At 42.4% G+C, this 22,364-nt stretch overlaps 1 protein-coding gene across 16 annotated transcripts in view; it reads left to right on the top strand.

Moving 5' to 3' along the window:
* The window catches only part of AAK1 (AP2 associated kinase 1), an 86,862-nt gene that overhangs the window by 48,758 nt on the left and 15,740 nt on the right, over window positions 1-22,364 (top strand). For 4 of the 16 annotated variants that reach the window (XR_012652564.1, XM_075043709.1, XM_075043721.1 and 1 more), the window contains exons 14-16: window positions 744-973; window positions 1,634-1,791; window positions 2,194-2,310. Coding sequence is in view for 15 of the 16 variants with exons in the window: in XM_075043709.1 (XP_074899810.1) it covers window positions 744-973; window positions 1,634-1,791; window positions 2,194-2,310 (505 nt within the window). In the remaining variant the exon portion in view is untranslated. Of the gene's footprint in view, window positions 1-743; window positions 974-1,633; window positions 1,792-2,193; window positions 2,311-4,122; window positions 4,222-4,301; window positions 4,368-10,173; window positions 10,252-12,306; window positions 12,325-15,337; window positions 15,440-17,084; window positions 17,187-21,581; window positions 21,687-22,364 lie in introns of those variants that run through there. The other 12 variants (XM_075043706.1, XM_075043720.1, XM_075043718.1 and 9 more) reach the window with 8 other exon arrangements.

Here is a 22,364-nt window from a genome sequence, read left to right as displayed (position 1 = left end):
TTATGGGTTTGCGAGTTTAACACAAGAGTGAGGTAATGGAAAAATAAGATCAGTCTGAGGAAACCCCTTGAACTTTCTAGAGGGTTTGTGGCTGGGCTATCTTGGCTTACACCTAAACCAAACGTGCCTGTTTTTCTCCTCCAGATTTTAATGATAAATGTTGCTCCTGTGGTCCTTGCTTTTTTTTTTTTTTTTCTCCTTTCCTCCTAAGAGAAATCTAAGAAAGATTCTTGCACAAGATTTCTGCAGGAGACCTGTATTCCTTTAGGGATTTGACCCCAATCACACACTATTCCTTTAGGGATTTGACCCCAATCACACATTATCTGCTGGAAGAAGCGCTGCTCCTCACCTTACCCCGCTCCTTGTGTCCCTGTGACAAGACTCCTGCACGCTAAGATCTTGATTTCTTTTTTTTACCTCTGTCGTGGATCTCAGCCTCTTTACCCATGAGCAAGTTTGAGACCAGCTAGCCTTTAATGACAAGCACTAATAGAGGCTTTGCCTCCAGAGTTACACCATAGAAAGGGGGAGAAAGTCTCTGCTTGTGCAATTGTAGTAATCCTGAAACACTATAAATCTATGAATTACATCCTGCCCCCGATTCTTTTGTTGGTTTGTTTTTTCCCCTCCAGACTATCCCCAATCCATCACTTGAAGGTCAGATCCTCCAGCATATAGCCATTTTTTCATCACGGCTGTTGTTCCTGAACAAGGACGTACCATTTTACTTTTTCTCCTAGATGCAGGCACAAATGAGGCAACAGCAAAAACCTCAAACCACGCCCCCCACAGCAGTGCAAGGTCAGAAGCTGGGCTCTCTCACCCCTCCGTCCTCTCCCAAGACGCAGCGTGCGGGACACAGGAGGATTCTGAGCGATGTGACCCACAGTGCGGTTTTTGGGGTTCCAGCCAGCAAGTCTACCCAGCTTCTTCAGGCAGCTGCTGCTGAAGCCAGTCTCAATAAGTCCAAGTAGGTGGCTGGTCAGTTGGTGTCAAAGGGTATGGAGGGGAGGGGGTAGATGAGGCTCTTCAGAGATTTCCTAGGTAGCTAGGAAATCAAGCTCTGAGGTGAAGGTAGGCAGCAAACTCTGAGGTTTAAGTTAGTCTTTGCCTTCCCAAGACAACAGTTTAGGGCTTGGTAGAAAGTTGCTGAAAAAATTCCCCAAGGGTAGAGGTCCTCTCTAGTGCTTCTGTGCTCCCCAAAAGCTAAGCAAGCAGTGTGTTCCTCTGGATTACAAAAGCTGGTGTTGTTTCAGCTGTTCCACCAGTAGCCCTGGTGCATGCTTCACGCTTGCTGCTTAGCATCAGCGCTTCTCCAGGAGTATTTGCTAGCTCACTTTTATAGTGCCTACAGGCAGGAAGCCTCCATGTGGGCAATGCAGAAAATTGTTTCAAATGGGATGCTTATGATGCTTGTTTTAATCCCTGACACCAGGATGCTCAACCAGATTAAGAGTAGATAAGGTTAATTGGTCCCAGGTTTCTGGGTATGCAAGTACAATAACTTGTGCCGAGTGTTTTAAGTAGGAAGTAATTATAATGCAGTAGCTTGGACCAGCTCGTAGTGCTGGCCAGAGGATTTCAGATGGGTTATTAATGACTGTTGTTTGGTTGGGATGATCACATCCAGATCTGCTTCCACCACACCCTCGGGTTCCCCAAGGACCTCACAGCAGAATGTCTATAACCCGCCTGATGTCTCCACGTGGAATCCGTTTGACGATGATAACTTCTCCAAACTCACAGCTGAGGAGCTGCTGAACAAGGACTTTGCAAAGCTAGGTGATGGTAGGTTCATGGAGGTGGTTTAATGCCAGCTACTCTCAAAATGGAAGATGGCATGGAAAGATGATGCTTTTGGTCAGATGCTGCTGGGGTGCTCCCATATTATCATGGTCCTCTGTGCCTGTTAGAGCTAAATCCTTCCAATTTCCCTTCTCAGTCCCTGTCCTCTTTGAGCAATTACAATTAAATGAGTATGATCCTCAAAGGTAGAGGTACTAACTGCTTTTAAAGTGGCCTTGATCACTTGGTTGTAGAAGCTACAGTTTAAACTCTGCTTCACCTGCAAGGTATGATTTGCAGGAAGGGGCTTAAGTCACATGCTGGAATAGTGTCCTAAAAAATCTAGGTAAGCAACCTACCTTTGGAATTGAAGTTTTTCCCCTAAAACTGCATCTGGCATTTCAGGGAAAGCTCCGGAAAAGATGGGCAGTTCCACAGAGAACTTGATTCCAGGTTTCCAGCCGGCTTCATCTGCAACCCAGGCAGATGCATTTGGTGGCTCTTCCTTCACTGCTGGATCAGGTGAGTTTGTGAACATGTCCTATAGGACAATACCTTGGACAGCACTGCAGAAAAATGGCAACTCTTTGTCATTTTGAAAGGAAGGTAAAACTGATATAAATTGAGCTGGGCCTTGGCACTGAGAACTGCAGGATAGGATTGGCACTTCAGTAAAGAAGGGAAGGTAGGAATGGCTCACGTACTTGTCACAGTTGGGTAGCAGAGACAGGAGGCACCGTCTATAGGCAAAGGTGAGGCTTTTGGTGAGGGAAGAAACTAAGTGAGCCTCTTAAGTTTGCAAGAAAGCTTCTTAACATGTTAAAGTTCCATGCAGTTCATAATTAGAAGTAAAATATAGAGTGTGCAATAAGGGAATTGGAGTCAGAGACATCGGTCAGACGTGCTGGAGGATATTCCTTGCCTGCAGTTGTTAGGCTGTATGAAGCAGGGGAGCAGGGATAATAACGTCTCTGCTGCAGAATGAGGAGAATAGCAGACACAGGAGTGCGCAGGGAAAATCCTCAGAGGAGAGCATGGTTAGTCTCATAATTGACATGTTAAATGGTGAAGGCAAGAAGTTTTGCACTGGCTGTGCTGTCTGGGTCCAGGGGCCAGGAGTCCTTGGCTGGTCTAAGGAGCCTTTCGGCAGGGGCCTCTGCATGTGTGACCTTGTCTGGTGCCTCCTTTGGTACTTTGGGTACCAAGGTTTCGCCATGAGAAGCCCCTTCTGTGCCGAAAAAACTCTGTGAGTGCTGCTTCTTGTTTCTATTTCTTCAGCATCAATTCTCACTGAATGCAGCAAAGACCTGCCAAGCACAGTATTGGAAAACTGCTTTCAGGAGCCCTAAATGCAAGTAATCCTCCCCCCTGTCTTCTGTAGCCTTTGTTACTGGTGACAAATGCAACTGTTTGATGCTTCCTCATGTAAGCGCACCAACCCTTGGTGAGAGGAGTCCTGGAAAGAGACTGAAGAATCCTTTGTGGGGCAAGAAGTGACAAATCCATTTACGCTTATTTCTATTTATAAAGAGAGATTTAGAGGAGCTTATAACTGAGCTTGGTATTGTTGACTCTTACCTGAGAATTAAGAAGTTGAAGTCCATGACGCAAGAGTGCTCTAGGGGGTTGCTTTCTGAGTTTGTCCAGCTGTTCAGTTCCCTGTGAACAGTTTATGATGTTCCATCAGTCTTTGTGGAGTGATGTTGAGTAGCCGCAGCTCCAGATTCAGCTGTAATGTACCTTCTGCAAAGCCTGAGAAATATCTGCACATTCTGGGCTTTCTGGATGCTGTAACATTCAATTCTTTTAGTAGTTGTCTTTAAAATGTGCCCCTTAACTTTCCTGTCCTGCAGTTTGGCATAGGAAGGTGTCTTGGAAATTCTTTTGGTGCTGGCACTGGGCTGGGCATTTCTAGTCCTTTTCTTTTTCTTTCCTCATAGATAGGAGCCTGTCTGATGCAAGATGCTGTATCTTTTATTTCAGACAAAGAGGCCCAACATGGGGGCTGGCCTGCTGTGTGTCCTTTGTTAAGGCATTTCACCTTTTGTGCCGCTGTAAAGCGAGATAATAGTACTTCCCTTTCAAGGAATGTTTTGAGATCTGTGGGTTAAATTGTGTTGGAGAGCTACATGGTAATGGTTGTTTGGTTTTGGATTTTTTTTTTTCTTTTCACTAGCAACATAAACTTGTTCTGAGCATGGATGTGTGTGTCGTTCTTGTCAGGCTGTAGCTTGGACTCTGTAATATTGAGCTCTGCCTGTGCTGAGATTTTGCTCGATGCTTTCTGCTTTTCTCTCTTCTCTGTTTCATTCTGCCTTTTGTCTTCCTGGTTAGCAGCTGAAAAAACGAAAGACATTCTGAGTTTGGACACTAGCCCTCCTCTTCTGACTGTGCCTGATCCTTTCATTCCTCTCCCGTTATCCGACACGCCAGGTAACCAGAACTGAGTTTATGGAGGGGGGCAGATTCTTGTTGTTTGTTTTGTACTCTTAATCTTTCGGTTCTATTTCTAGGCACACCTGAAATCCTGGGCCTCAGTCAATGGTGCTGGGTACTGATAAGCTCTGCTGAACTCAATGGTAGTAATGATGTGTAGTGCTTTCTGCCATTGAATAGCTGTGTGTTGGTGGGAGCGGTGCTGAGCACAAGAGCCCTTAGTTTTCATGGCAGACCCTAGGGTTATCATATTTTTTTCTAATGACAACAATGTTGGTGTCTCTAAAGGTTCAGTATTCAAAGCCAAAAATAGTCACTGGGTAATTACCTGTTCTGACCTAAGCCATTTTCAAATTGGTCTCCAACTTTGAAATTGTAGTTTTTATTATTGTGAATCTTTCTTTCCTGTAAGAGTCAGTGTTTCTTTGGCTTCCAAGGTCTATTGCAAATGCGTGCTTCATGTGAAGCACAAGTTAAGATGTAACCTTTTCTGAATTGGCAAAATTTTCTAGTGCAGTTGGTAGCTATTTCCATTTACTTTGCAGTACTAAAGTCTTTCCTGTGTGCACATTTCTGACTGCAGCAGCCAACACTTTTTAGCACAAGATTATGTAAGTGCTTAGGAGCTTATTTGCAAATCAGTGGGATTTGGAATATGGGAATGTTTTTATATTGGAGTTTCTCTAAGCCCTCTGGTGAATGTGTGTGACAGGTCCCTTCTTGTCAGCTAGCCCCAGAGGACAAATGCTTGTTACAGCTCTCACCCTTGTCCTTAGCTCAAGCTATGGATCATTGGTCGTTTGACAGTAGAGGACCCAAGCTTCAAAACGACATGCTTGTAAAGATGGCATCTCTCCACGGAAAGTTAAGCAATTTGGGGGAAAAAAAAAAAAAAAATTTCTATTTTTTTCCATAACTCTGTGGAACTTGCTTCCTTTTGGTTGATGCTCAAAGAGCATGAGAAATGTGTTTTGGTTCAAAAGGGTTTTATTCATAGATGCTGCAGTTCGAGAAAAGCAGAACTGTCTCTCCTCTGTGAGCGCTTGCCAGGAGCTGACCTGCCCAGGTATAATTTGAAAAGAACCTACACAAGGCAGATGACTGCACGTTTTTCTCTGCCCCCCCCCCCGCCCCATCCCCCAATGCTATTGGAAGCATTGGTTTTCCTGACTTGAAGTCTGTTGGCCCAGACTACTATTTAATCCTCTGCCAGCATGCTCAATGCATACAGTTGCACACCAAGACTGTTGTTTTCCTTATTGCCTTCTGCATTTTGATACAGCACAACCATACGAAGCAGCAGTTGCAGCCTTAGCAGTGGGAGCTCTGAAATTCTTTATAGTACAGAAGCCACTGCAGAGCAATTGCCTTTCAACCCTGCCCGTGGGTGCAAATAATCAGAGCAGTACTTGTCTGCAGTTTTTGTGGTGCCAGGTTGCTTGTCCCACAAATCTGTCCCTGACCAGTTGTGTATCTTTGCAGGCAGGTGCTAAACCTTCTTTTGCTAATCTCTCTGCCTGCATGTGTCTGGTCCTACTGAGTTCAGTGGATCTCCTTCCATGGGGGCAAAGCGCTGGTCAAGGGCATGCAGGAGATCTGGCTGTGCTGGCTTCCTGCAGGTTTCTGCAAAGACATCTCTTGATTTTTTTTATTTTTTATTTTTTTATTTTTAACATAAATGTTGAGGCCATGAGCTCATGAATGTTTTCAAGGACCAGAGCTACAGACTTATCCTTAGCTTTGAAAACTGAGAGGGGTTATCTGTGCTTGTAAATTCAACAGAAAAGATAAAAATCCTGGATTTGGGCTTAGGTTTTCAATCTATGTGTCTTATCATGCAGAACAGAGTCGTCTTTGTTCTTCTGTGTCTGCGTTACCTGTGCAGAAACATCCCCAGAGCAAGCAGAGAGGTCTTGGATGAGAGGGATGTGCTGACTTGCATGTGAAAGGCATTCTTTTAGGTGTGCCCCTCGGGTCAGTAGAGCTGGGATTGACTTTAGTCTCTTAGTATATCAGCATCTCCAGTTGCACATCTCCGAGCTGTCTTAGTTTTGTGCAGAAGCAGCTGAATTTTTGAATGCTCGCTAAATATTTGCGTTCTGTTTGGAACATTTTTATTTCTGAGAAGACCTTGATAGTGAATCTCATTGCTTTGAAAACATTTTACGTCTGTCTCTTTATGGACTGGGAGCATGCATAGCCCTTTCAGAAGTAAAAGCGTGAGTCTTTACCCCTTGGTTACAAGAGCAGTGTTGTTCAGGAAGGCTTTTAGTACAGGCATAAGTGAGGCTTTGATTTGGTATTTTCCCTATTTGTCATACAGAGCCAGTTTTGTTGGCTTTCTGTGCTCTAAACTTGCGACAGCTGAGGGTCTGGCTGAGAGCTCAGCTTCTTTTTTTGCTTAAGCCACAAACTTGCTCCCTTTGCTGGCACCTGAGGGTGCAGGTGGCATCACTTGAATGTTGGCCAGAGACTTCCTTGAGCTTTCCCACCTTTCCTCTGTATGCTTGGAAGGACAGATGAGCCCTTCTATCACAGATTCCTGAGAAACAAGTAAATGATGCTTAACACATGACAAATAGCCATAGGGTGCATCCTCAGACAGCCTAAATATGTTCAAATGGAGGAGCGTACTGCCATGGAGCTACAGCCAACAGATACGGCTTTAAGTATGACTGCTTGCTTGTAGGTTTAGCAAGATCACACTTTTGGTTCTGTGTAGTCAGTTAAATGTGTACAGCAAGGACAAACCTTGGACAGCAGGTTCTAGCAGACTATCCTGTTTATGTGGATCATGGCGCTGGAAATGCATAATATTCTAGAGGAGGTTGTTTTTTCATTTGTTGTGGGTGACAAGCTTTGCAGTAAGTGCGTCCAGAGAACAGGTAATGTAGTACCCTATAGAAGGCAGAAATACCAGCTCTGGACAGCAATCAAGTGGAAGTAGGATGGTTTTCAGTATATTCCTCCTTCTCCAATGTGTAATGGCTGCAATTCTTAATGGAATTGTAACTAGTAAGAGATGCTGGCAAGAGGGATGTAAAAATATGGCAAAACATCTGTTAAAATAAGGGAGAATTAAATATTCATGCTGAAAACATTTTTCCTTGTGCATGTGTAGGAAAGTGAGCCAAGTTCTTCTTAATAAGCTTATTGCAGGCTTCACTGCTGGTTAATCATAATAGAGTATTTGATCAGAATGGTAATTTTTCTGCTACATGTGGCTACTTAATGTCTATCAGTATGAATTTAGCTCATGTGGGCGTGGGAGGCTAAATTTTGCACAAGGTATTCTGGAGACCTGAAATTAAATGGACTTATGAATCTTCAAGGCAGATCTTTTCCTTTGTCATTGAGGCTTCGCTCCGTGAATAGTCCCAAGTCTGAAGTTTTTACGCCTGTTACGTACAGCAGGATTTGTTTCTTTTGACTTAATTTCTATTGGCATGAATGAACTTTGGGCTCAATCCTGAAAACCTGCTTTGCAGAAGTATTTAATGAGAGGTTTCACCCAGAGCATGTGAATACTTCTGCTTTAGCCCATGTCCCTTATTAACCACTGAAACTAAAATGCTTAAGCGCTGTCTTGATGTAGTTACCCGCACTCTTCAGACATCCATTAGTGTCAGGAAAGGTTTTAGATATATCCTCTTTACTCTAGAAACATCTGCTCAGATAAACAAGTTTTTGAGTAAGTGAAGGGTGGATCCAGTGCAATGCCCTCTGAGATACTGCCAAAAATACTCTTTTCCAATTGTTTCAGGGTTGGTTGGTTTGTTGGGGGTGTGTGTGTGTGTGTCTCCTTCTTGCTCTAGTTCCAGATAAATGTTGTTCTCCCAGGTGGCCTGTGCTATCAGCAGTCCTGGCTTATTCTCTCCTCTCTGCAGAAAGAGGAGAGAGATGAGGTGGTGGGTTGGCAGCAGAGCAAGCAAAGAGCTGTTGTTGAGCAGCAGCACTGAGGTGTGAGAGCTGAGAAAAAGAAGCTCTGCTCCTCCCTGTTACTGGATGGAGGACAAACTCCCCCGTGCTGCAGATCGCACCGCACTGATTCATGTGCGAGCCAAGTCCATGTGTGTGCAGGGTGGTGGTACTGGTGGCCTCTGCACATCAGTACCGAGTACAATACTGTCTTTGCACAATGAGTCAGTCTTTGTTACCCCTTTTCACAAGAGAATGGATCATTCTTTGTGAATTTACACAACCATTTACTCCCTGCAATAATTCAGCATCTTGGCTGCAGCTGGCACAAATGCGTCTTTAGTGTAGTTAGTTGTTTGAAGAACAGCAACATCAAGCGGCCTCTGTGACATTGTCTTGCCCGTAACAGAAAGTGAGATAAGAGAAATTCCATGTCCGGCACAGCTAAGTAAACATGCAGACATAGCTGGGGAAGGAAACACAGGCCAAGAAAGCATGCCTGTGCCATCTGGGCACACACTGAATTCTCATTTTTGATGAAAAGGCAAACAGCATTGCTTATTAAAGAGTCATTGTCATGTTGGAGCTCTCCAAAGCTTTTAAATAGCACTTTACAGATTATTTTTGCCTTTTTATTTCCTTCAAATACTCATGGACTTGTGTGATTTTACATTAGCCTGAGAGGATGCTTATCAGGGCTAAGGAAGTAGGTGTCTTGCAGCGCAATTTCAAAACAAAATGCGTCCACACCTTTGGCCTGTTTCTAGAGCTAGCTATCAAAAACGTGTGGCCCTGATAACCATTCCTGCTCAAAACATAATTAGCTCCAAAAGTAGGAGTTTTAAACAAAACTGGATTTTTCTGATTGTGTTCTAATGTGTGGCCTTCAGGAACTGGGTTTCCAAGCTTTCTCTGCAGGGTGCTAAAGCAGGATTGTGAGCTGGAGGTGAGTTTCAACCTATTGCAATGTCTGAAGAACTGGAAATGGGAAAGAATCATGAAGTGTTGAGATCAAATTGCTGAAGCTGGCAGTTTCTAGCACCTGGAAACGTGAGCTAGGACTCAAACCATTGACATTCTTGTCAAAACACACAAGTTGAGCTGCTTTAACAGGGCCACTATTACTAATGTAGGAGGGCTCTTTTATTTTTTTTTTTTTTTTTGGCACAAAATACTTGGTGACATGTTTTTCATCAGCATAACTCTCTCTACCCCAGGCCCATCAATTCTGAGAAGATAACTGTATGCTCACCTATGTCAGGGTGTTTATAACAACTGTAAAAGAAAAACTATATTTCTAATGAGAACTTATATTTGTTCCAAGGTGACCTATTGAGATAAAGTAATTGCAGACATGCACAAACACATATTGATGTGTACTAACGATTTGAGTTTACATCTTGAGTTGGAAAAATGCAGAAGGGGAGCTACTCATCTAGTAACTTGATGAATTAATTGCCATATTATTAACTGAGAGTATAATATAGTGTCTTGATGATTAGGAGCAGCAAAGCTGACAGACCACTCGATTCCCAACTAAATGAGTGTAAATAGTATCTCGTGTTGTTTCTGTCTGGGTTTTGAGTTTCATCCAAAGGGATATTATTTTACAAATATTTGAGATCCTGAAAGTTAAACTAAAGTTTTTTGATTTTGATCTTTTAAGGAGCCACTGTTAAATGTTGTCCTACTGTTCTCTGTGGTTTTTACCAAGTCACGTGCATGTGTATTTAAAGCATGCCAATCGCTGGTTTTTTCCTTCTCTTTCTATTTGTGCTATATAAGAAACAATTCAATTTCACAGAAACTCCATTAGGAAAATTAAAGATTAAAGTCCAATGCCTTCCCTTGATTAGTCAAAGTCCTCTGTTGCTGAATAATGTGCAGAGCTTCCTTTAATCTTTAATACTTGATTAATCAATAGGCAGAAATCCCGGAGTGACTAATCTATACCTACCTTGGTAATTTGCCCTCCCACTTGCAGCACAGTTGACTTGGCAGGATTTTTACAACCTTGTCTTTCTTTCTCAGTTGACATCCGAAGAAAAGAACTCTGCTGTGTGCTCTATTGAATTGTCTTTCTTTTTGCTATTCCTCCACAGTACATGAGTGAGTAACATTCTTACTGTATGCAGTGCCTGGCTGGTGGACTTCTTTGGCTTTGAGATGTTGCATCTTGATCGTTCAGTGTGTTACCAACTTATGACGGATTTTTGCCCTCCGTTCTCTTTTTAACTTGCAAGTTTCTCAGGAATCTTTATTTTTTCTAATAGCCTGCTCTAACTAAAAACCCATTTGCTTCCCTTGTCTCTTGATTTATATTTTTTTCATAACTCTAGTCCTTCTCAAAATGCTTTCTGCATATACTTTGTTGCTTAACAGGTATATCGCCAAGTATAAATGCAGCATGCTAACTTACAGTCTTTGGCAGTGGTGGTGTTGCAGATGCAAAATCTGTGCAAATTGACTAATTGTAAATCTCAAAAATCAGATGTGTGCGTGTGTTAGAAGGGATCTGAAGAAAAAGGTCAAAATTTTCTCACTGGATTGTCCAAAGCTGTGCTGCTCAACCAATGCGTGGGGTTTGAACTTGCCTTCTTGTCCCATGATAGAAATGGATAATTAATTCTGCTAATTCTGTATGGCATTACTTCCTTCTTAGGTTGGTGCAAATCAGAGGAAAGGCTCTTGCTTTTATTCCCAGAGGAAGTGATTTGGTTTTCCAGTCTCTGAAGCTACCAACATCTACCATTTGGGGATGCCTCTCAGAGCTGCTAGCTGTAGGCTCTTGCTTTACTTTTTCTGCAGTGTGTTTTGCTTACTCTGACTATGATGGGAAACCATCAGTAATTTCTTATTGTAAGGAACCGGGAACTTAGGAAGAATGTGAAGCATTTGTCTAAAGGCTGCAGTATGTGGCTGGGCTTTAGCTCTGGAAGGGGTTGATAGGGCACTTTTTAATCCCCCCTGCATGCTTTTAAGCTTAGACACCTTCTTAAGACTTGCTAATGAATCTTGCCTACTCCACCAGTGTCTCTACTAGCTGATGCAAAGCCATAGCAAACTTGCTGCCCTCCTGTCAGGACTGAAAATGGGCTAAGTAGAAAACCCGACAGAAAATGAAATACCAATGGTCAGATCAATCCTGAATCTGAATCAACCTTACTTTCCCTGTGACCTGGAAAGCATCTGGCAGATTTTCTGTAGGCTGTCTTGGGAAGAGGATGCCTCCTCATGTGGGAGCACAGTTATCAATTAAAGCACATGTTTCCCAGCTAGAGTTTGATAAAAGCCCTTCTTGACAGCCCTGCAGGAGCTGTATGATATAAAATATTATTGTATTGGGTTACATTTTCTTAACCTTGTTTATCCTCATGCTTGTTCATATCTCTACATATGAATAATCTGGATATGTCTATTGGATTTGAGGCATGATACTATAAAATACCGAATTTAACTGCATGTTGATTGATACAGGATGTGTTTTGTCCTGTCATGCTCCAGTCTGAGCTCTATACAAGCACAAAATTAATTGCAATGGGGCCTGAAACTGCAGCATAGCAGAAGTTTTTATTTGTTTATTTCTTGTTCCATTGCTGTTTGCTGCATAACTGATCTTCTTTGCCATCATGACCACTTCTAAAATGCAGCTTGTAATTGTGTGCCCACATGCCCAGAGAGTCACAAGAAACTGGTACTGTAGTGGTAAAACATCTCTCTGGTTTTCCTCCAGTAGAAGATCTTTGCTAAGGGGTTGGCATATGTGAGACGGTGTTGTAGAGAAGTCCATACCTGAGGCTGTAGCCTTCATCTCTTTCTGCAAATGGCAGATACAAGCTGCATGCTGTTTGCTTTACTGGTGGAGCCCCTTCGGCAATTGATGATCACTTTGTATATGTGTGACTTGGAACTGTTGCGTTTGTACAGATTCCCAAAAATGAGGCTAGTTATCCCAGCTCTTCCTTTTCTTGCACTGCTGTGTTTCTTACTCAGTCAAATTATTTGGTATTGCTGGCTTCTCACCATCTCAACCATGGCTTCACTTGCAGGTGAAGCAGCTTTTCTCTTGGAAATCAAAATTAAACTTCTGCTAGAGAATTCCCTTGGTAACAGGACCCAAAATGCATTTTGGTATCATGAGAAGAGCCTGTTTTTTCTTTCTAGGTCTGCATATAGTTAAACTGCAGCTGCCTAACGTTCATGCACAGGGAAACAGTCTAGTGTGTAGAAGATACCCTCTTTGAGTTACTGCTTTGATCATTGGAGCTATGGTGAAGCAGAGGCTTAAGAGCTGGGTTTATTTGCCACAGCGAAGGTATGTAGTGTTCTTGGACTTGAGTGTCTGATGTGGATTCAGAAAAACTTCCTTTAGTGTTTTTGTAGCATGTCACGCTAAAAAGAACAAACCTAACTCTTGTAGAGAAGGTATTCCTGCTGACTAATGCAGAACCATGGGTTGCGCTGGGCCTCCACTAACTGTTCCTTTGCTCCTAGTTGAACGTGAATTTCCCACCACTTAAAGCAACTGCTGTTCCTTTATCTCTTATTCCTACTGGTTAGTACAAGATGTAACACAAAACAGAAACCAGGGAAATGAACTGCTAGGCCTCAAAATTGAATGAGGCATCTTGATTTTTGTTACCTTTGTTATCTCCTTTCTCATTCATCCTGACACCTTCTTGTATTTGTGGACCTCCTCAGCCTCACTCAGAAGGTATAAAGTTCCTTTTAATCATGCCCTAAGAGATGCAGTGGCTATCTGTAACAGCGTTGGCGTATTAGCACCAACAATGAAGGAAATGAGAAGGGAGATCTTGTGAGACAAGTAACAAAATAAGACAAAGAACCACTGACAGTCTAAAGCTTTGCATAAAACCAGTTGAGCCCAGGGGGCGGGAGGGAAAACTAACATGTAGAGAGAACAACACCATGTTTATTCTCATAATTTCTGCATGTTTAAAAAGTGTGAGTGAGCTCAGTAGGCATCTTTCTAGTACCTGACCAAGAGGCAGTTCTACTGTGTTAAATGGAAAGTCTGCAGTAATGAAAAAGGAGGAAACTTTGGAAAAGTAAGGCTGAAGGAGGGAGACTTCAGGGAGCAAGACACTTGGGATCATAAAAGGAATGATATATACTGTATATATGGGTTTGAAGATACAGGTTGATGCAAGCACCTTGGGAAGAGCTGGGCATTGGCAGACAGGCCTTCTGAGTCTGCCTTTAAAGGAGTATTTTAGGCCTGAATCACTAAAATGTGAATACATTCACAATGTACATACATGTCACTTCATAGGTTAAAAACTTCATTTCAGAGTAGGAGTCAAAACCAATTTGAAAGTGCCCAACTCTGAGACAATCCATAATTTCTCTCACAGTTATGTGCTGTGCGTTGCTATATGGATTAATTGATTTAAAATGCTGTTTAAGTCAGCTGTACCCTGGGTGGATACCTGTTATTTTACTGCTTCCTTTCCGGGAAAAGGAATTGAGCACGTTCCCTGTCATCTTGTCCCCATGTCTCTCTCCTGTGTTGTGTTATGTTTTCCCAACACGCTGTAATCAGTTCCATGCTTCTTAGCCCCCTTTTGATAGCATCAACACCTCTTTCTGTTGCCAGGCCCCTGCTCCCAGCCTCTCCGTTCGTGCGAGGAAAAAGCCCCTCTTTGTACAGCTGAGAAGCCAAGGATGATACCTCTGCAGCTGGGGTGCATTTTCTTTGGCAAATCCAGCCTTTAAAATTGAGTATTCCTCATAGAGGTGGGAAGGTTTCAAGTACATTCAAAGCTGCTGTTCCCGTCGGGATTTTCCTTTCGGTTGACCTTCTTCAGGCCTTTAATGGTGTAACAGCTGCCTCTTGGGTTGCTTTTTAGGTTTCCTTGCCCTCCTGGTTGCGTTAGTGTGTTGACTTCTGAAGTTTTTTGTGGGGAGTACAATTTGTCCTGCTTTGAATAAATAGTTCTAAAGCTGCTAGGCTATTTTATTATTTATATAGGGCAATAAAAAAGATTTATATTATTACCGTGTATGTAACAGTGCAACTAAAGCTTTTCTTTGGCTTTCTCAGCATGGTAAGTCTTTTATACAGCAGTATTCCAGAGCCTGTGCTTTTGTGCAGTTGTGAGCACGTTTTCTTTGGATAATAAATAATAACACCAGCCTTTGAACTCAAAACATAAAATATAGATGTAAAAATTTTGTAAAGGTATAGCTGTGGCAGGGCCACAGCTCATTCTAATGTTAGATTATAAATGCAGTCATTTCAACAAGTTGAAATGGCCAGATTTGTCTGTGTAGAGCAAATTTTATCAGTGCTGTTCTACTGAAGGCGATTACTTCTAGCAAATCCTGAAAATGTTCTTCATCTTGTTCTGTGAAAGGTAAATAATTAAGCTCATTATTGATAAACCTGGTTAGTATGATTGCAAAATCACTCATCCACCAGATTAATAATTGAGACTAACTTTTTGCCCAGGCTATCTGGATTTGTTTGTGGGAAGGATGATGGGAACCACAGGAGTTGTACTGCTGAGAATGACGTGTCTGATTTGAAATGTGATGTTTGAAATAATTAACTAGGCAGCTGTTTAACCGAAGGACAAGTTCTGATGTCTGGCACTGTAGTGTCTCAATGTTTTCTGGTTTTGCTCAAGGTCTTAAGGGCTGTAAGTATTCCATTCTTGAGCAAATTAATAGGCATTGTATACCTAGCTCTAGCATCTTGGACTTCTGATCATCTCTTCCATTTCTTCTCATTATACAAAGACTTCCCCAGCGTAGGAAGGTGAGAGGGGAAAAATTTGCAGGTTTGTTTTTGTTTGTTTGGGTTTTTTTAATTTGATTTTCAGTGGGTCATGTTAAGCTTTTGTGCTTTGGCTAGGAGTGAAAGAACTCCATGCTATTTTACAGCGGCTCCTTAGGGAGAGCAGTGCATAGTGGGTGAGGATGTTCTCAGTTGTCTTAGGTGACCATGGCCAGCTGGTGAACAGCTGCCCTCATATATCTAAGTGATAGTGTTATTTGCACGCAAAATTGTGCAGATGCTCTTCTGAGGCTGACACACTGGACTATGAGCCACTGAATTGGGCACCTGATTAATGTTGTCTTTTCTTGGTTTTTTGTTGTTTTTTGTTTTATTGTTTTTGTTTTTTCTTTTTTTCTCTGTTGCCTGCCTTCCTCCTTTTCCCGCTTAACCCAGAAAAACTCATTGAGGGACTCAAATCTCCTGAGACTGCGCTTCTGCTCCCTGATATCCTGCCTCTCGCTGACCCCTTCGGTAGCACATCAGACGCTGTGAATGGTAAAAATAACTCAGGGCACCTCCTCTCCTCTGTCTTACATGGCATGTCTGGTCCTGCATGATAACTCTGCGTGTTTACCCCCACCGGGCTCTCAAAACAGCTGCTGATGTTGGTGAAATGCAATGTGATAGGAAGTTACAGATTATGCTGAGACAATCTGCCTTTTCTCCATAAGACTAGCCTCTGAACAGCGAAGACTTGGTATTTGCATTTAAAATCTAGGCTTACTGATTTGGCTCAATAACTTGTACCTTATGTGTTCTTCTGGTCTTGGTAGAAGAAAGTTAATTGTTGACTGAAGGAAAAGATGCAAAAGATCCCCCCATTTCTGCTGAAATGAACTGAAGAACTTCGTGTGTAACCATGGCCCAGGCACTGAGCCTGTCTGTGTCTCCATCGACCCTCAGCAGGATGAGGACAGCATTGCCTTAGACCTGGGGCATATGCTGAGAATAAATGTGCTAGGCTGCCATGAGCCCAGATGCAACAGGCTCCAGGCAGTATAAAGATTTCGGAGTGTTGCAGAATCGTATTTTGATCTACTTGCCAAATGTACTAAAGACTAATAACTGCAGGCTGCTGTTAGTTGCAATCAGCTGCTTTTGTGGTTTTGGGTACCAGCCAGGGTCCCCTGGCTAGCTGGTTGCAACCTTGTAGCTTTGAATAGAAAGGTAGGAAATGAGTCACCTTAAATAATAAGACTTTTTCTGCCTTTCACAATTTCTGGCAGTTGTCTGAGTACTCTTAGATAATGATCCTGCAAATCACACACACTGCTATGCAAACAAAAATATTCATTAATCTCTCTTAAGTTGATTGACTAGACCATTTCTGGTCCTAGCATTTGAGTGCATCCTTGTTCTTTAACTTCTTGGTTATTACCTTGATGTTGGCCCTTGAGAAAGAGACACAGATAAGCATTATACCTGGCTGGTATGACTATGACGGTTACCCTCCATGTCTCTCCCCCTTCCATTTATGGTTTCTATAAAACCAAATCTTTCTATCCAGCCTTTGTAAACATCTCCTTTTGTATCCACTTCATGGACATCAACATTAGATGATACTGAGAGCTGGTCTTTTTAGTAAGATGTTGAGTTCTAAAACTTTATCACCTCTCTGTAGGGTCTGCAATCTTTGCTCCACTGGGCACTCAAAATGAAAAAAAGATCCTACAACTTGGCTTTTTACAAGCCTAACTGGGAATATGCTAAGGGCTCCACAGTAGGTATTTTAATGATCTGTTACTTCTAATGCAAGGGGACTCCTTCAAGGTCAGTGTTTTCCTTTTGCTGGAATAGAATCTTGCGAAAGCTTATAGTTATTTGCCCAGCCTCTGGCCTTCTGCTTAGCTGCAGGGCAGGCCATTCCACCCTCTGGATGTTTCACATTGGGCTTGCACAACTTAAAATAAATAAATAAAACACAGAAAAACCCAACAAACACTAATGTGTTACAGTCTTTCCTCGTGATTAAATTCATATCAGTCTAACTTCAGCCTCTTGTTGCTGCCAGTATAGCTGACACGTATTAAAGGGTCACTAAAGGATTCAGACAACTGCCGCCTTAGTTCGTTCTTATGCTGTGTCTTGCAAACTAACCTCTGGCTTCTTCTCTGCTCTGGTATTTTGCACATTTGGAAAGGAAAACCTGACGTAGCTGTTGAGAGTCTCATACCAGGCCTCGAGGCTCCATTGCCCCAACGCCTTGTGTCACAGACGGAGTCAGTTGCCTCCAACAGAACAGGTTGGTGAGGCAGAAGGGTGTTGGGGGGTAGGGATGCATCGTACTGGTGTGGGCTGTGTAAATCAGAAAGCACTGTCCGCTTAAACATAAGCATCTCTGCTGCTTTTCCCACCAGTGTAAACTGGGCTTGTTTGTGTGTCTTGTAAGTGGATTCTGCATGGCTCCTTGAAGGTCAATGTTACTTGTCTCCTTGTGAAGAATGCTACAGTGTTCTTTCCAACTGTTACAGATCTATAGGTGCCAGAGTATTGTTCCAATTAAGTGCTTTTGAAAACTGGAGCAGTCACTGATTTTTTTTTTTTTTTTTAATCTGTTCCATTGGCGTGTGGTAGTAAGCAATTTTTGTCCCTTTCTCACTGTGAAGGCCTTATCTGGCCACTTTTGCAGCAGATGGACTCGACCTCTTCTCAGAGGTCTCTTGTGAAATATGCAGTGCACTTTGTTTTACCAGAGAGTCCCTGCAACTCTCTTCCCTCCCATGCTCCCCTTCACTGCCCCTACTTTAACCTGTCACTTGTGCGGGATTTCATTGTTCTATACTCAGCTTTAGAGGGCGGTTAACCCCAGAGAATGTGTTATATGTTCCTAAAGGTGTTGGGAATCCCTTTGCTCTCACTGCAGAGCGGTAAGAAATGTTTTTCATCACAAAAAATGTTAGCTTTTGTGCTGGTTTTGCATCAAAGCTCTGTTTGTACACTAAGTGGATGGGAACAGGAATGTGAGAATATGAGCTTAACAGTGTTTGTGTCCTGTTTAATGCTACCTTGCGGCCTTTGGATGCTAACTTGGATTCAGACTCTCTCACTGGGGAAGACTCTCTGCTTGACTGTTCTCTGCTTTCTAACCCTGCTGCTGACCTCTTGGATGAGTTTGCTCCTGTAGCTTTCGCAGCTCAACCTCACAAAGGTAAACTGTCCCTTTGTCTCTAACACCTAATCAGTCCTGGGATGTGGTCTTTAGCTGTTGTGAAGTGAAGCTGATACCGGTTTACACAAGCAGATGCTCTGACCCATGTTCTAGTGATGTGTGGTTTTTTGGTTTTGGTTTGGTTTGTTTGTTTGTTTTTTCCCCAAGCCGTTGTTTTGTTTTCTTCCCAAGCTGGTGAAACTTGGAATGTACGTTGAAGTACTAAGGGAAAAATAATAGATAAAAGTATTCAGCTTGACTGTAAAGACAAGGTTTGTCAAGACAGGTGGCATCTTTCATGAAACAGGGATACAGCAGAAGGGATACAGTAGGCTTAAAGGGTAGGATTTTGTATGCAACCCTTCTTCAGATTTGTAAGTGAAGGCAGTCTGGTTTTGCTTTTCACACATGGGGTTTAAGACCTGCTTTTATGCTGCATTAATAATTCTGGAAGGGAGCCTGATAATCGTCTATACTGGTGTCACAGGTTTTTGAAACAAAAGGAATGTTTTTTTTGGTTTATCAGAGTTAGCGTCCAAGGCACGTGACTGAGCTCTTTCAGATCTAGAGAATGTTTTCCTTTTCAGAGGTTATCAGGAGGAGGTTCTTGAGTCAAACTGCAGTGTCACAGCAAACATGAATGAAAGTCTAAGTGCAATATCCAACTGAAAAATGGAACAGTTTCATAGTGACAAAAAAAACAGAGCTGAAGAAGAGAAGCAGACCATGTGTGGTAATTTCTAAGAGCTGCAGATCAGCCCTTGCAGTACATCAGTATTTGAGCTTGAGTGGAACTGTGGAAATACTGTGCAGTGATCAGAGTTCTGTTCTCTTTCCACTAACAAGCAAGAATAGAGGACCCTGGGAAGCTGGGTCCTGACTCAGATGGCTTTTATTTTTTCCAAGCTGCAGAGTATCCAGCTGAAATCTGGGCCCTCTTCATGCAGTGTGGCTGGAACAGTGGCACTGGAATAGTTTGAAGAGCTATCAGCTGAAGTGTGACTTGTGTGGCGAACTTTTCCTGCTCCGTTCTGGCACAACCCTGTTATGGGCTAAAGCAGTTGTGAGCAGTGCATGTGTCCCTTGGGGACAATGCCAGATGTTAGCAGATGACTCTCACATAAGCCAAGCTTGTAGTGAATACTGTGTAGTACGCATCCACCTGGGAGAGAGGGAAGACCAGGACTTCTGTGCTATTTATAGCCTTGAAAAGAGAGGCACGGAGCACACTGAGTGCTAGTTACTGAGTGTCCCTTGACGACAGGCTTTGCTTAGCTCATTTGGTAAGTATCCCTATAGCAACAGAAAATGATCTGTCCTCAGAGGAATCGCTGTAAAAACAGTCTGTAATCAATTTTTACACTTGATGGCACTTCAAAATGAGTTTGTGTTTTTCATAGAGCTTTTGGGTTTAAACAAGCAGTTGTTCTAATTGCTCATTGCTATAATACACTTCCATGCCACTTTGTTTTGAGTAAATGTCTCGAAATGTATGTCGAGCAGTTATTACTCCATGTCTGGAACATACCAAAGCCAAAACATTGTCGGTGTGACTTAATGAGAAAATGAATTAACAGACTCCTGTGTGACTTCTCCCAGGCTGCCCTGCTGTTCCTTCTGGGATGAGAAAGGCTCACATTTGACAAGGAAAGTGAGACTTCTATTAGCAGGGTGGGGGGCAAAATATTAAAATCTTCCAAAACTCATTTGTGGCTTGTTTTCAAACACTGCTTTTATAGCTCTGGGTGTGGTCATTAACCGTACATCTGTGTCAATCTTTTTTTGTTTGTTTGCTTTGTTTATCAAATCCTGGCTTTGGTCATGTAAATCACCTATGGGGCAGATGCTGCTGTCCATGGGTGTAATCAGCCTGTGGAACTGCAATGCTGCAAGTTATCAGTGGGTCCAGGAGGACTTGAAAAAGCAGCCATGGTCTGGGCATGGATTGATGCTCCAATTGTGCCATAGCATCCTTTCCTTCGTCCTTTACTAGGCTGTTTTCTGGCCTCTGAATTTTGTTCAGCCTTCAGGATTCCTTAATTTGCATTTTCTGAATACAGTACTAAGCTGCCTGTATGTGAGAGGGGAGAATTTTTCTACTTATGTTGGTGTACAATCACTGAGGTGAGCTCAAACACTTCTGAAGGAGTTTTGCCCACATAGGGACACTTGCCAGCCTTTCCCTCTCCTTAGGAAAGATAGTCCACAATTGAGCAGTGCTCCTTCAGTAGCTTCTTGTACAGCAAACACCAGAGCTATGAGCAATTGTATGTATAAATAAAACGAAGCAGAAATAGGATGCTTGCAAAGGCTCCCAGGTATCTTGAGAAGAGCCACAAATACATACCTTCAGAGACAGAGGGATGACAAGATGAGACTTTCTGTTAAGATGATATGTCTTTGTGTTTCTGACACTTTACACGCTAGTCCCCAATAAAATTGTGGGTTTTTTTCCTGAGTCTGATCCTCCAGAGGACATTGTATTTCTACAAGTGGTTTCTTGCATCATCTCACCCCCCAAACCTGTTAGCATATTTGTCAGCTTTAGGTAAAAAGCTTATTCTTGATAGGAGTCAAACAGGAATGTTCCCGTTCCTTGGAAACCATCGACTTGTACATGTCCTTGCTAGGCTTTCAGAAATACTTCATGTGGTAATTGAGGACCAGAATTTGGAAGGTATTTTAGGTGTCTAAAGTGTAACAAATAGTGATGCACAGTGAGAGTGTGAAAGTCCTTAAAGGTATGTAATTGCCTGATAAGGCAGATAAATGTCTCATCTACTGTGGAGACTGTTGAAAGTGCCTCCCACCAAGTGTCTAACTGCAGTTGACGTGGTTTGAAATCAATGGAATTATGTGCCAGAACTGCTCTAGGGGCCTTTAAAAAAATCTCTCTGTGTCTAGTTACGTCTTCAGGCATTTAAACTCCTTGGAAATCTGACTTCATATTGCACTTGTTTTATCACTGTAGGTGAAAGCTTAGGAGTTTTGTTTCTCGTAGATGACTGGAATTTCTTCTGTGTGTGGTTTTTTTTTTTTTTTCTCCATCCCTTTTCTTTTCCCTGTGCATGAGAGCTGGTAGCTGGAGAGCCAGATAGCGCTCTCAAACTGTACTAATATCTGACAGCCACTGGATGATGATAAAGAATATGTTCAATCCATGGGAGCTTAAGCCCCAGGCTTTTACCCCAGCTTTGAACTATGCTAATTGTTAAGCCTTCAGATTGGCCAAATTCTATTTTGGTTTTCATGACTTGGCTTGCTTTTTGTTTTGTTTTTTTTCACCTCCACTTTTGTATTTAATTGGCTCTCTTACTTCTTACCTTCTTTACCAAAGACTTACCAACTTTATTTCACATTTTAAATGAAACGCCTGCTTCTAAATCCTGTCTCTGAAAACATAAACGTGTTCTAACACTTTGTAGCAATTCTAACCAGCCTTCTCTGCTATCTTTGCTTCTTTACCTCTGTTTCTCCTTTATGCTGCAGAAGATACTAACCTGATATCAGGCTTTGATGCTCCTGAGGGCTCTGAAAAAGTGACAGAAGATGAGTTTGACCCAATTCCAGTGTTGATATCCAAAAACTCACAAGGTAAGCCAGGATGTGGGGATGAAAAGGGAAGGAAAAAAGGAAACAATGAACATAAATTAGTTCGGGGGCAGTGGTGCTGCATCACGTGTGAAGTAGATCAAATTGTAAACTGTAAGATACTATCATTGTAGTATTTAGTGAGCTTAGTCTTTCTCTGATTTACATTGGGCTTGAAATTTCTCTAGATTCTCTGTTTGTGACAAGATTGCATGTCCAAAAAGATAATAGATGTGCAAGCATCTTTAGATCCCATGAAGTAATTTCTACCAGTCTGCCAGGCAGGGTACACAAATACCTCTGTGACTAAAGTGCAATGGAGAACTAGATTCTCCAGTGTTCTTATTTACTGTTCAAGCCAAGGAAAGGAGGCCCTTTGACTTTTAAGTTAACTTGGCATGAGGCGCAAGAAAGGAAGATGATGGTAATCCTTTATAACTCTGAAACTCCTGCTGGAAGTGAGTTGTTGTCACTTCTGACTGATGCCTTTCAAAGGACCTTGTGGGAACTGAGTGTGAGAAGTTTGGTAGATGGTACCCACCTCCCTTGAAGAGCTCTGAGCAGAGACCTTAGGACAGAGACTGGAAAGTTTCTCATTTTATAGCATTCCTGTCACCTAGATCACATTAATGTGATCTTTGCAAACAGTTCCAGCCTTATGTAGGGTTAAGTGTAAGAAGC

The sequence above is a fragment of the Buteo buteo genome, chromosome 12 (genome assembly GCF_964188355.1).
Source record: "Buteo buteo chromosome 12, bButBut1.hap1.1, whole genome shotgun sequence".
Taxonomy (NCBI): Eukaryota; Metazoa; Chordata; class Aves; order Accipitriformes; family Accipitridae; genus Buteo; species Buteo buteo.
The sequence above is the reverse complement of the archived record's forward strand: the minus strand, read 5'-3'. Positions and strand labels throughout refer to the sequence as shown.